The following is a 12,476-nucleotide window of genomic DNA, read 5'->3' on the forward strand; positions in this document are numbered from 1 at the left end:
TATTGCACCAATGACTCTAAGCAGCTGGTGTGCTGTTGTTATTTAACAAGGGGATTTGCTCGTTTCTATCACTTTTCACTTCTAGCAGAGACCCTCAACTTATCCCTTTCTCGACCTCTTCTTTTACATTAATGCTTCTTAACATTTTGTACACGACAGTGTGCATTTTAAATAATGTACAGACCACATTTGAAGCACCCACTTAACACATTGTGACACAGACTGACCCAGTTCCAGTGGACCAGCTATGACCTCACACATGCTAACCAATGGCTGTACAGTTAATTGCCATTTGCTTACAAAGCTGTGTATTTCCGTTAGTACATTGTAAAGATGACCTTAATGCTTTAATGTTGTGCCACCATCTTTACTGCTCCACTGAACATTTAAAGGGGAATGTTTAACTGTGGCCTTTGCCATTATTCTATTTTTTTTTAAATCTTCTTTAGTATGCTCACATTTGGAAGAAGTGCAAAATTGTTAAAGGTTGTTCAAAGTAAAGTTAAGCTTTTTTTTTTGCAGACATGCACTGTGAACATTGTTAAGTGAGAAGGCAATTACTTTAGCTGGTCCCATATTCTTCATTACATGCAGGGTTTCTAATTCATTGAGTCACAAAACTGAAAATGCCAGTTTCGCCTATCCAGTGACGTCACTTGTCGATAAGTGAAATGAAAACGTATTAAAAAAAATGGACTTGGCAACTCACTTTTATGATGAGATGCTTTAACTCCCTTTCAAGATTAATTTGTTTTCTGTATGTAGATGGACGATATTCTTTCCAAAGTTGCTGTATCTCCCCCAAGTGGCCATTTGGCTGAACTTCACCTCTTTAGGTCTGAGACGCACAAGTCTCCATCACTCATGTTTCCACATACCGACCTGCTGTTGGCGTATTCTTATGAGACAGATTACAACCTAAACATTTAAGTTCCCCCTCGTAACATTAAATACCATACTTTAAAACATGCATAAGTGTATATTTCACAGTCAACATTTGTTCAAATTACTTTTCAGAGTTAATGCATTTAGATACAGTTCTAAAATGTTTTCAGTACGTCCCTATTGTAGTTTTCACAAGATTAGACGATATGTGTCAGTGATTCCACCATTAGCTTTAATTCAGATTTTTTTTTTAGGATATTTAATATTTACTTTGCCGTATAAAGTTTAATTTCCATTATTGACTTAGAGGTCTAAAAGATGAATGATTCGGGCTCTAAATGAATAGACTATATGCTGTAACCTCAGTAGATGTCTCTTAGAGCTGAGTGCGTGGCTCCATAACGTTGAACATGACTCTGCTGGTCTGCCTTGTTGACTGTAGTAATGCTGCAGGTCTGTGAATTCGTGTAAAATTGTTTGGAGCTGCAGAGTGCTACAGGCGCACCTGAAGCTCATTCAAAAATAATAATTGATGGGACTTGTGTTTTTGCTTTACGTGACGTCTCTACCCACATTATAAACAGTTTCATCACTACTTGAGCATCGTTATCGAGCCTGTCTGGAGAACATGATCTGAATGTGCATGCTTTGTAGGGTTTTTTTTTTTTTTTTAACTTAGAGCTACCTCTAACAATTGACACACAACGTGGTAGAGCTCGTGTTTTGACGCTCGCTCTGGTGTGGACATTTGGTTTTGAGCGAGCACGTTGTCTCGCGGCGGCGTCACTACGTCACAGCCTCTTGTCTTAATCCGTGCTTCCGGTGTTATGGCCGCTCGCAGAGAAAGGTTGACAGTGATGTGAGATATCTGAGAATGAATTCGTGGGTTTAGGCAGGCGTGTTTTTGGGGGATGGCGGTAGCACAGCTGTTTCGGCTGGCTGTCAGCCGATCGGCGGCTCGTGCCACACTTCGCGCGCACAGGAGGTACAGCAAGGTGCGCACGCTTGTTATTACTGCAGTACAGTAGCTTCAGCTAACATTAGCACACAGAGCATGATGTCTTCTGTCTGCAGCTGTGGTCACTGTTGCTTATGTAAAGGAAACTACTACTGTGCTTTTAAAAGCAGGCTGCTCGTCTACTTAAATCATGGTTATCTCTGTTTCTCTATCTCCATTTATTGTCTGCCACATGATATAGATAGATAGATAGATAGATATATATAGAGGACATTTTTCACTTTGGTTTTGAAAAGACAGTTAATGTAATGTAGTGAATAAAACTGTTGAGTGAATGAGGCACACAACTTTACACCTTTCTCTTTCTCTTTGTAGTCATGTATATTTCCTTAATAGATTTTAATTATCAAGCTGGACTAGATGTCATTTGTGCATTTATTAAATTATGTTTTAATACATTAGGTATGACCCCAATTTATATTAAGAATATAGTATATCTTTATAATAATGCAGAGAAAGATAAAACACAAACTTACCAAAGTTCCATCATATTTTCTTTATGGTCTATCAGTATAAACTCAGGTACCAGTCTGTTAGGTACACTTGGTTATAACTAATGCAGCCCAGCAAACATTCCTACCTTTGCTGAGGTCACTGTGTGTGTGAGTGTGGTGCTGTTGTATTGTTTTTATCCCTTAATTACATCTCTTCTGTCCGGCTGCAGGTTTGTCCAGCTCTCTCCCAGCGACTGCAAGTGTTTGAGTCCCTTTGGGAAAAACGGTCCAATAAGAAGAGAGTTGAAGCCACAGACACACCACTCAGTATTCGACTGGCTGACGGCCGGAAAGTGAAGGGAACAGCTGGTGTCACCACACCTCTTTATGTTGCACAAAGTGTCCGGTAATTTTTTTTTAAATTAAATTTTACTTACTTTATTATGCCCTGGGGGAAAGTCTGTTTTTTACACTCTGTTATTGAGAGACATGCTTCTCACACACATGGGTCCAAATTACACACAAGCACAAACGGGACCTGTGGAGATTCATTAATGGAGATGTCAGGTTTGGTGTCGTGAACAAGGGCAACTCGGCAGTGCTTGGGTAGTGCCCTCCCACCTCTTTATCTACCTGACCAACTTCCATATTTTGGTCCGCAATGGAACTTGAACTGGCGGCCCTCCCTACGGACTGAGCTACTGCCTGCCATTATTATAAATATATGATGTATACAGAAATGCAGTCTTATTTAACTTGGATGCATTTTTTGGATAATATGAGCCCTTTTCTTGCAGTGTGAAAGGAGCCCTGGTCAGCACAGTGAACGGGGAGTTGTGGGACCTTGGGCGGCCACTCGAGACGGACTGTGAACTACAACTTCTGGGGTTTGACACAGTGGAAGGAAAGCAGGTAATCACACTTGTAAATAAAATGTTTTTCTATAGTTTCATAGTTAAGGTGGTTTTCTACCAGCCATTCTTTATTGATTTAACTGGTTTCAGTAGTAAACCCCCTAGGGTAAAGGATTTAAAGATTTGCTTGTCATATAACAAAACAAGATGTCATACTAAAATAACTAGATGGATAATAACTGCTGGAACAAGTCATTTAATAGATGGCTCTTTGTTTCCTTGACCAAAGGAGATAGCTAACGATGTATTAGAGAATTTCCTTTTCTGTAATATAGGAGTTTACAGGTAATCTAGTCTGAATAGGGACCTTCCTTATCCAAACCACTGTTGAAAGTATGATTAGATGTTTACTCAACCAACCCTCTACCATGTCCCCTTTGTTAGGCAGCATGGAGGACAGGAGCCTGTGTCCTGGGCGCAGTGTTGGAGAGGGAATTTGATGCAGAGGTGTGCAGAGAAGGAGCGTCAGAGCTTGGGCTTTACTGTGATCATCTGTTGGACAACAGGTGAGATATGAAACTGGTGAACATGTTCAGATGTGTCAACATTTTTGACATGACATTTTAGTATCTTCTCGAAAACATTTGTATCCATTCATTAGGAGTGTAATCGTATGCAGTAGTCACACAGACTGTAAAAATATGGAGGTAGTCTCGGTTACAGATGTGCACGGTGTGCGTCCTACAATGGTAGTCACCGTACTATAAATGTTGTCTCAACCAAACTTATGGTCAACCTACTAACAGGCACACAGGTGCAGCTGAGGCGGGCCTTTAGCCGCCTGTCAAACAGATAGAGCATGCCTGCTTGAAGTCACACCAGACACACCCCTAATTATGCATAAAGCCTTTCATTCTTTACAGTGAAGTAATGAAGACATGAGCTATTCAGACCAAAATCATTAATGTAATGGGAAAAATGTATTTTGTTTGTGTTTAAATAATTCTTTTGTTCATATTCTCACTTCACTGAAATGTTCATAACATTTCTTGTACAAGGCTGTAAACATGATTATTTCTGCTGAAAATATACATTTTAATATGGGTTGTGGGACTTCATGGTATTTTGGAGCCAGCCTCAAGTGGACACCCGGGGGAACTGCAGTTTTTATTTCCACTTAAACATTGGCTTCATTTTTCAACATTAGAGGTCCCCACTTATTAGTACCTCTGTTTGGGGTCCCGGTTCAGTACAAGTTGGTCCGACAGGACAATGGATAATTCCAAGTTGCATCTTGCAATGTTACTCTTCTTCTTGTGGTTTGTTGCGCATTCTTCTTCTTCTCAATTTCTGTCTAAAAGCAGTTGGCAAAGAGTTATTAGAATTACCATTGCCATCAGGATTTGTGAGTGGATACTGCCATGTAATTCTCTCTGTTCTCCACTCAGATGTATTCTTAATACAACTGCATGCACCGAACTGTAATGTCCGATACAAATGCCGTTATAGCCCTACTTTTAATTAGTCTGTAATGCTATAATGAACCTCTTCTTCTGACAAGAAAAAACAATCTCTACGGAGAACTTGATCTGTTGTCCTACCCCCTAATCATCATCAGTCTTGTTTTCTTTCTGCATAACTGTCTGTCTTTCTCCCACAAATTCATTCGCTTTTCATTTACTCAAATCTGTCCTCCCCACACAGTGTCCTGTCTCTGAGTGATGTGGAGGACAGATGTAAACAGACTGCAGCCCTCAAACTCCCTCTGTCCAGACTGGAGCTGAATACAGACGACATCCGGGAGCTGTTCCAGGTCAGCAACACCAGTGTCTCTGTTGTAACAATACACTCATGATCGTGTCTGAAATCTTTCACTCTATCACGGCTCCCATCTCACTTACTGTGGGACTTTCTGTGCAGAGGACTTCGTAGTGAGTTCAACAGCTAAATACATTTTTGCTGTGGATACATTTTTTTTAATCTTGTATTCATGGAGATAAATCCTGTCCCTAACTTCCTGCTGTCCATAGTAAACTTTTATATGATCATTGTTGATCATTGTTATGATTATTGTTGTTATTTTGATTGTAGGACAGTAAGCTCAGACTGCAGCTCTTGGAGGAGCAGAGTCATGGCCCCATTGTCACAGTATACAGGTATGTATTTCAATAATATGAGTGTGTGATAACTTATTACACTCATTCCTGAAGTGAATTGATCTGTTATATTCCTCTTACTTTTGGAAAAATTATTAAATCCGTTTGATCTCTCTGATTTGACTCAGGCTTGGGGACAGCATATCAGTCTGCAGCGGCCCCCTTCTCCCACACACTGGCCTCCTCAAGGTCTTCAAGATGCTCCAGGTGTGTGTGTGTGCATGCGTGCGTGCGTGATGTGTATTCTCCTTCTATTCTCTCCTGTCATTCCCTTTCATTTTGTCTGCCCTACTGCTCAGTTTAAGGATTAATGGCAGGTCTCTTGAAAGACAAATCCTGATTAAGATAATATATTTTGATTTTGATGATGCTTATTCACCAGGACTTTAAAAAAGAGATTCAAAATGTATTTCTTAGGATTTTTTCTTCAAATGTGTCAATCAAAGATGTAGGGTCACTACAAATATTTCAAATATTTCAGTTTGGACCAACTGGGCACCATCCATCCGGTTAGTCCACATCCATTAGGGTACATGGAATTTCCTCATCGTTATTGATCCAGAAAGAGAGAGTTTCCATACTGGGCTGTCACTGGGCAGACATGGATTCCATGGCAGGCAGGCTGGAAATATCAGCAGCAGGATGTTGTGTTTGTCAGAGGCCAGATTCCTGTTCTCAGCCTTTACAAACACACTGCCATCCATCAGTCGTGCTGCTATCACCCCTTCCTCTTCTGGCCTCACTCTCCCTTTCTTTTCCTCCACCTCTTTTGTTTGCTCTTTATTATTCTCTCTTTCCCTTGCCTCCCCCACTTATCCTCCGTTTCATCCTAGCTGTCTGCCGTGACCCTGACCAATCAGACGGAGTCCTCAGGTTTGACGCGTCTTTTAGGTGTGGCCTTTCCTGGCGAGAAGGACAAGGAGGTATGGGAGAGGGAGCAGGAGGAGGCGAGAAGGAGGGACCACAGACGAATTGGGGCGGTGAGACAAAGAGATGCATAACTGAAGTTTGATATAAGGATAGAGATGTGTGTGCGGGTCTTTAAATGTATCTTTTTCCATGGTTTTCTAGGACCAGGAGCTGTTCTTTTTTAATGATGTGAGTCCAGGGAGCTGCTTCTTCCTGCCTAAAGGAGCCCACATATATAATACCCTCACTGACTTCATCAAGGTGAACATAACATATTACATCATCTCTGTCACCGACTCTTTATAAATCGCAAACAATAATCAGACGCAATAATTAGTTTTATGTGAGAGTATTTTATAGAGACACGCTGCATATGCATCTTAATGAACTAAACTGAAGTTGATTATAAAAGCTGAAAATATGACCTGAGCTATCTTTATTGGGAATGTAGAAAATTGAATGCCGTCCACATAAACATCCATCACACACAAACACAATTTGTTAAATGCTTTGTCCCCACATTACATGTTGTGTGTTGATGCATCCTGGGGGTCTAAATGTTCCAATCAGCTGTCAGGATATTGCTCTTGTTAGCCTTCAATTATCGTACTGTTGTGACAGTCTGCCCCCCCAGTCCTGCACTCATTGTCGCACATATCCTTCCTTCCTGTCATCTTGTAGAGCGAATACCGAAGGCGAGGCTTCACCGAGGTCGTGACCCCGACTCTGTACAGCACGGCATTATGGGAGCGCTCTGGCCACTGGGAGCACTACAGTGAGAACATGTTCACTGTGACATCAGAGGGCGCTCAGACCTACGCTCTCAAACCCATGAACTGTCCTGCACACTGGTGAACACGCACGCACGCACACACACACACACACACACACACACACACACACACACACACTACTACCATTCCTCTACTTGTGTCAGGTATGTGACAAGCAAAGGACTTGCCCCCCCCCCCCCTTGCAATTTACTTACGTATGTTAGGTTATAAAATCTGGAATTCCTGATAAATCCAGAAGAATTACATCCCTGCTGTGTACCTCATAGTATCTAAACAGTGTCTCCCTCTCCTCTCTTGTGATCAGTCTTATGTTTGAGCAGCGTGTTCGCTCGTGGAGGGAGCTCCCCTTGCGATGGGCCGACTTTGGGGCTCTGCATCGTAACGAGCTCTCTGGCGCACTGGGTGGCCTCACTCGTGTCCGACGGTTCTGCCAGGATGACGCTCATATCTTCTGCACACCTGAGCAGGTAAATACACCCCCGCTTAAGAGCGTGCATACATTGTTTTGTTTTGAAAGGACCCTTCTCTACACCTCTGCATACTTCTGGCCGTGTTGTGAGAGGAGTATGATTCGCGAATTGGACACATGTGGAGCCATATTACAGTGATTAGATGGGTTGTTCAAATAACTCCTGAGACATTCCAGGAGGCCTCAGCTTGAATGAATGAAGGTCTTTGTCTGTTCAAACATTACACCTCCGTATGTGCATCTCGGTGGCTCCGCAGTCTGTGTAATCCTGATCACAACACCCTTGCACTCCTCCTTCTGTTGACCTGTTAAAAACCTGATCATAATCACAGGATAATCCTTACTATGTTCGCTTCTGAGATGCTTATTTAATCTTTGGAGGTTACAGTAAATACATAGATTCGTTGATTCATTCTTCTAAGAATCCAAACCAAATGTATTAATAAAACACATTTCAAAACAAGTTTCCCGCTCCAGGTGGAATTGAAACCCCCATGTGTTACTTAATTATTTACATTATTGCGTTGCCTTTTTTCCCTTGTCTTCAGCAGTTTCTTCTTTTTTTCTTTCTTTGCAGCTGCAGGAAGAGATTGTGGCATGTTTGGACTTTGTGAGGAGCGTGTATCAAGTATTTGGTTTTTCCTTCCACTGCCTCTTGTCTACTCGTCCTACGCCGTGCCTAGGGGAGCCTGAGCAGTGGGATAACGCTGAGCAGGTAAACCATCACTCACATTCTTGTATGCCACAGTCAAATGGCCTATAAATACATATAACAGGGTGTGGTTCATCACTGCCTTGGAAAATCTTTAAACAAATGACATTGTGCGATGATGTCCATTTAATCACTCAGCTCTATGAGGGGTACTTTCCAGCAGCAATCTGCTCTTTACCAGGCTGCTGGGCAGATTCGTGTCTCTAATTCCCATTGGATGCCTTTCAAATTGCCGACACAGCAGCGTTTTCAGCGAAGTCAATTGAGTGTAATTAAACATAATGGCTCCGAGCTCCCACAGCTCCTTAATATACACACATAAAGACCAACATGACAGTCATAATGTGCATTAACGTACCTGTATTATCTCCTATGCATACCTACCGTGTGTGTGTGTGTGTGTGTGTGTGTGTGTGTGTGTGTGTGTGTGTGTGTGTGTGTGTGTGTGTGTGTGTGTGTGTGTGTGTGTGTGTGTGTGTGTGTGTGTGTGTGTGTGTGTGTGTGTGTGTGTGTGTGTGTGTGTGTGTGTGTGTGTGTGTGTGTGTGTGTGTGTGTGTGTGTGTGTGTGTGTGTGTGTGTGTGTGTGTGTGTGTGTGTGTGTGTGTGTGTGTGTGTGTGTGTGTGTGTGTGTGTGTGTGTGTGTGTGTGTGTGTGTGTGTGAGCAGCAGTTGGAGAGGAGTCTGCAGCAGTTTGGTGAACGTTGGGAGTTGAATCCAGGAGACGGAGCTTTCTACGGACCAAAGGTCAGCACAAAGGGCAACATGCAATGAATGAAACTGATTTCCACATACCAAGTGTAAACATCATTTAACATAGCACTTGCTAAAAGCCAGCAAAACACATTGGGACCTAATCAAACTTTTATTTTGAAAAGTCCTTTGATGCTAAAAGCCACTTACAAACATCCATATGTGAGCTAGGATATGGCGTTCTGAGCACTGAAGTACCTGTTTTTATTTCCATGCAAGAACTGTTAACTATAATAAACAACTCATTTAGTGATCGCATTAAATGACAGTTAACCATATACCGTGAACAACAGCCATACACATGCTGACATGTTGACAGCTCCGTAGACCTAAACTCCTGTGTAGAACTTAAATGAAAATGAAACGGGGGTCTCTTGTTTTAGATCTCTCTCTCTCTGTCTCTTTGTCATCACAGCAGTTTGGTCTAGATGTGCATGATCACATTAGTGATTTTTAATTGATGTGTTATTCCATAGCCTGATTTTGTGAACAAAATAATATTCTTACTGGTCTGAATCAACTATGTCTTTGTTTTTCTTCTCTTTGTAGTTATGTTCAGATCTGATTAAAACCTTGTTTGTAGATGAAGTAGGTCCCAAATAAGGGCAGGTTAAGGTCATAGATTGGGGCATATAATAGCTTGCACTATTCATTGAAGATGTACAGTCACTCTGTATGCTAATCAAGCCAATCAGTTGCTATTTGTAGCATGACAGTTAATTTGCAGATGCAAGGTTGGTATCTATTTTCTCATCTTAACTCTTAGATTGAAAACACCTCGGCATGCGTAAGTTTAACCCTAAACAATCTTATTTAGATCTTAACTGTAGAAACCTCTTACACCAGTTTATTAGCGTAACAGCAAAGATAAGATCAACACAGAGGTCTTTGTTTCTTTCTGGTGATAAACAAATACATTTTGAGCTCTAAATGACACAGTTCACACTGTCCCAGACCACAGGAACAGCTATAAAAACAGAAATGTGCTAGCTGTACTTGCACTTTATGACGGTTAAAAAGTGGCTGAACTTGAGAATGACCTCAGTTTTCTTTGAGGCGATCTTCGGTTTCTTGTTTACTCGTGCAACAAGTCATTTAGCATGAAGAGGAAGTCAGCAGTCATGATCAAGCTCATGTGGAGGCACAGAGAGTGGAGGTCAAATCAGGGTGGGGTTAGACACACTTTAACAGCACCATGAAACGAAAAAAACATTCCTTACTGCCATCTAGCTAGGGTGTGTTAGCCACAATTAACTAGATCAGCTTCTCCCCCCCTCTAAACTCAACTGCAACCCTTTCTGTCCACAAAAATGCTGTTTGTCCCCCAGCAGCGTTTTGGCGTCAAAAGTCTAAATCATATTTGTAGATTTTGGCAGTAGAGTAGAGAAGTGAAGCCCTAATGTAACCCACTCTTGCATGTTTCCTAACAGATTGACATCCAGATAAAAGATGCAATTGGAAGACAACATCAGTGTGCCACGATCCAGTTGGACTTCCAGCTGCCAATCAGATTCGACCTTCAGTATGTTCGGTGAGTCATAAACTTCTGCTTTTGGCTTTCAATCACTTTAGCATTCCTACATCTGCATTAAATCTGCATACTGGCACATTTGAAGCTAGTTAGAGTTACCCACATATACTCCCTGTGTATGATGTCTTTTAACCACTCAAGTTGAAATGAGGTCTAACTTCATTAGGAACCAAGTTTATCATCAAAGATTATTCCTTGGATTGAATTTATGAGTTCAGGCAAGGATGCATCTAAGCTTGTTTTGGATGTTATAAGTTTAATCTACTTCCCTCGTGGTCTCCTGTTTTCACTTGTTTTGGCCATTCAAATTCAAATCCTGCATCATGGTGTAACAAATGTTTTTATATCAACAAAACTCATTTAAAAAATGTGGTAAGAATATTTTTAGAAAATATTTTCAAAACACCAAAAAATGGGGCGCTGGTGGCCTAATGGTTATTTTGCACGCTTTATGTACTGAGGCCTCAAAGCTGTCGTCCTCAAAGCCGGTCTCAGGTTTGAATCCGACCTGTGACCTCTTCCTGCATGACATTCCCCACTCTCTTTCCCCCGATTACTGACTCTATCCACTGTCCTGTGTCTCCAATAAAGGAGTTAAAGCACAAAAATATACCTTAAAAACAATAGATATTAAATGCAGAACATCAAAGCTTGATTTTGTAAAGTGTCATCATGATCTAATCATCTCAGAGATATTAAAGGAGAAATGCTATGTTGAGTAATCTGACCATCCAACACAATATATTACATCATATTGTAACTGGTTGCCATGTTGCCGGGTCGCTAGTTAGATTAAGGACTAAAAATACTGAATTAAGTGTATAATTTGGATTCAGTATTGATTTTAAGATTCAACACTCAGCAGCTGTTTTCACTGCATCTCCAAAGAAAGTGAAATGAAGGAACTACGTTCATGTGTGGCCGTGTGTCTGTGACGTGCATGGCTGTGTGAAAGGTGAGCCATTGGCATCCAGTCTATCGGGGGTCGTGATGAGTGAGTGAGAGCGCTACATGCAATGATAATCTTTTTTCTTTTCCTTTCTCTCAGTCGAGATGGACAACTGCACAGGCCTGTGATGATCCACAGAGCCGTGCTGGGATCACTGGAGAGAATGATCGCCATACTGGCTGAAAACTTTGGAGGCAGATGGTGAGAAGACGTCATGTCACCAACACGGAAATGATGCATTTTATCAAGCTATTAAACCATCACTACGTTCTTTTCCCTTACCCAGGCCACTGTGGTTGTCCCCAGCACAGATCATGGTGGTTCCTGTAGGGGGCAACAGTGAGTCATACAGCCAGCAGGTCAGTCGTGATGAAGATTTCCCCACATAAGCATACCAAGTGTACTTTCTGTCCATCAGTATTAACATACTCATTGATGTGAGAAGCTCAGCATAGATATAATCTTAAAAATAGTCCCTCTCTTTTCTTAAGGTGGTCCGGCAGTTCCGTGAAGCTGGCTTCATGGCAGATTTGAATGACGACCAGGGCGCCACCTTAAATAAGAAGATTCGCTCTGCTCAGCTGGCCCAGTACAACTACATATTTGGTAAGAATGAATAATAGGATGAAAACTGTGGCTGCTTATTATAGTAAAGCCGGTCACTTGTGTATTTCTTTAAGTCAACCACAAAAATTCACACTCCAGAATGATTTCCATTGACTTATTTATTTGTGTGTGTTTGTTCAGTGGTGGGAGATAAGGAGGTTGAGAGTGGGACAGTGAGCGTGAGGAGCAGATCGGGTAAGCAGTTGGGGAGGAGGCCGACAGAGGAGGTGATGACATCCCTCACAGAGCTTCGAGACTCCAGGAGCAACTCAGACGAGTTTTGATGAAAACATCCTGAAAAACCTGAGTCACTGATGTTATAAATGTTTGTTTTGCATATACAAGCTGTTATACTCGTGTCTAAAGAGGAAGTGGCTGATATTTGTAATAAAAGTCTAAAGTAAATGTTC

General features: G+C 41.6%; 1 protein-coding gene across 5 annotated transcripts in view; it reads left to right on the top strand.

The window, feature by feature from the left end:
• Positions 1-12,476, top strand: part of LOC109986444 (threonine--tRNA ligase 1, cytoplasmic-like) — a 28,222-nt gene extending 15,746 nt beyond the window's left edge. For 4 of the 5 annotated variants that reach the window (XM_065957718.1, XM_065957719.1, XM_065957720.1 and 1 more), the window contains exon 11: positions 2,568-2,706. Coding sequence is in view for 1 of the 5 variants with exons in the window: in XM_020637097.3 (XP_020492753.3) it covers positions 1,797-1,880; positions 2,568-2,743; positions 3,135-3,249; positions 3,636-3,757; positions 4,896-5,004; positions 5,283-5,347; positions 5,476-5,554; positions 6,181-6,327; positions 6,419-6,517; positions 6,938-7,107; positions 7,355-7,517; positions 8,097-8,234; positions 8,897-8,974; positions 10,411-10,511; positions 11,560-11,661; positions 11,747-11,819; positions 11,952-12,066; positions 12,208-12,350 (2,079 nt within the window). In the remaining 4 variants the exon portion in view is untranslated. Of the gene's footprint in view, positions 1-1,672; positions 1,881-2,567; positions 2,744-3,134; positions 3,250-3,635; positions 3,758-4,895; positions 5,005-5,282; positions 5,348-5,475; positions 5,555-6,180; positions 6,328-6,418; positions 6,518-6,937; positions 7,108-7,354; positions 7,518-8,096; positions 8,235-8,896; positions 8,975-10,410; positions 10,512-11,559; positions 11,662-11,746; positions 11,820-11,951; positions 12,067-12,207 lie in introns of those variants that run through there. The other variant, XM_020637097.3, reaches the window with a different exon arrangement.

The sequence above is a fragment of the Labrus bergylta genome, chromosome 8 (assembly GCF_963930695.1).
Source record: "Labrus bergylta chromosome 8, fLabBer1.1, whole genome shotgun sequence".
Classification (NCBI taxonomy): Eukaryota; Metazoa; Chordata; class Actinopteri; order Labriformes; family Labridae; genus Labrus; species Labrus bergylta.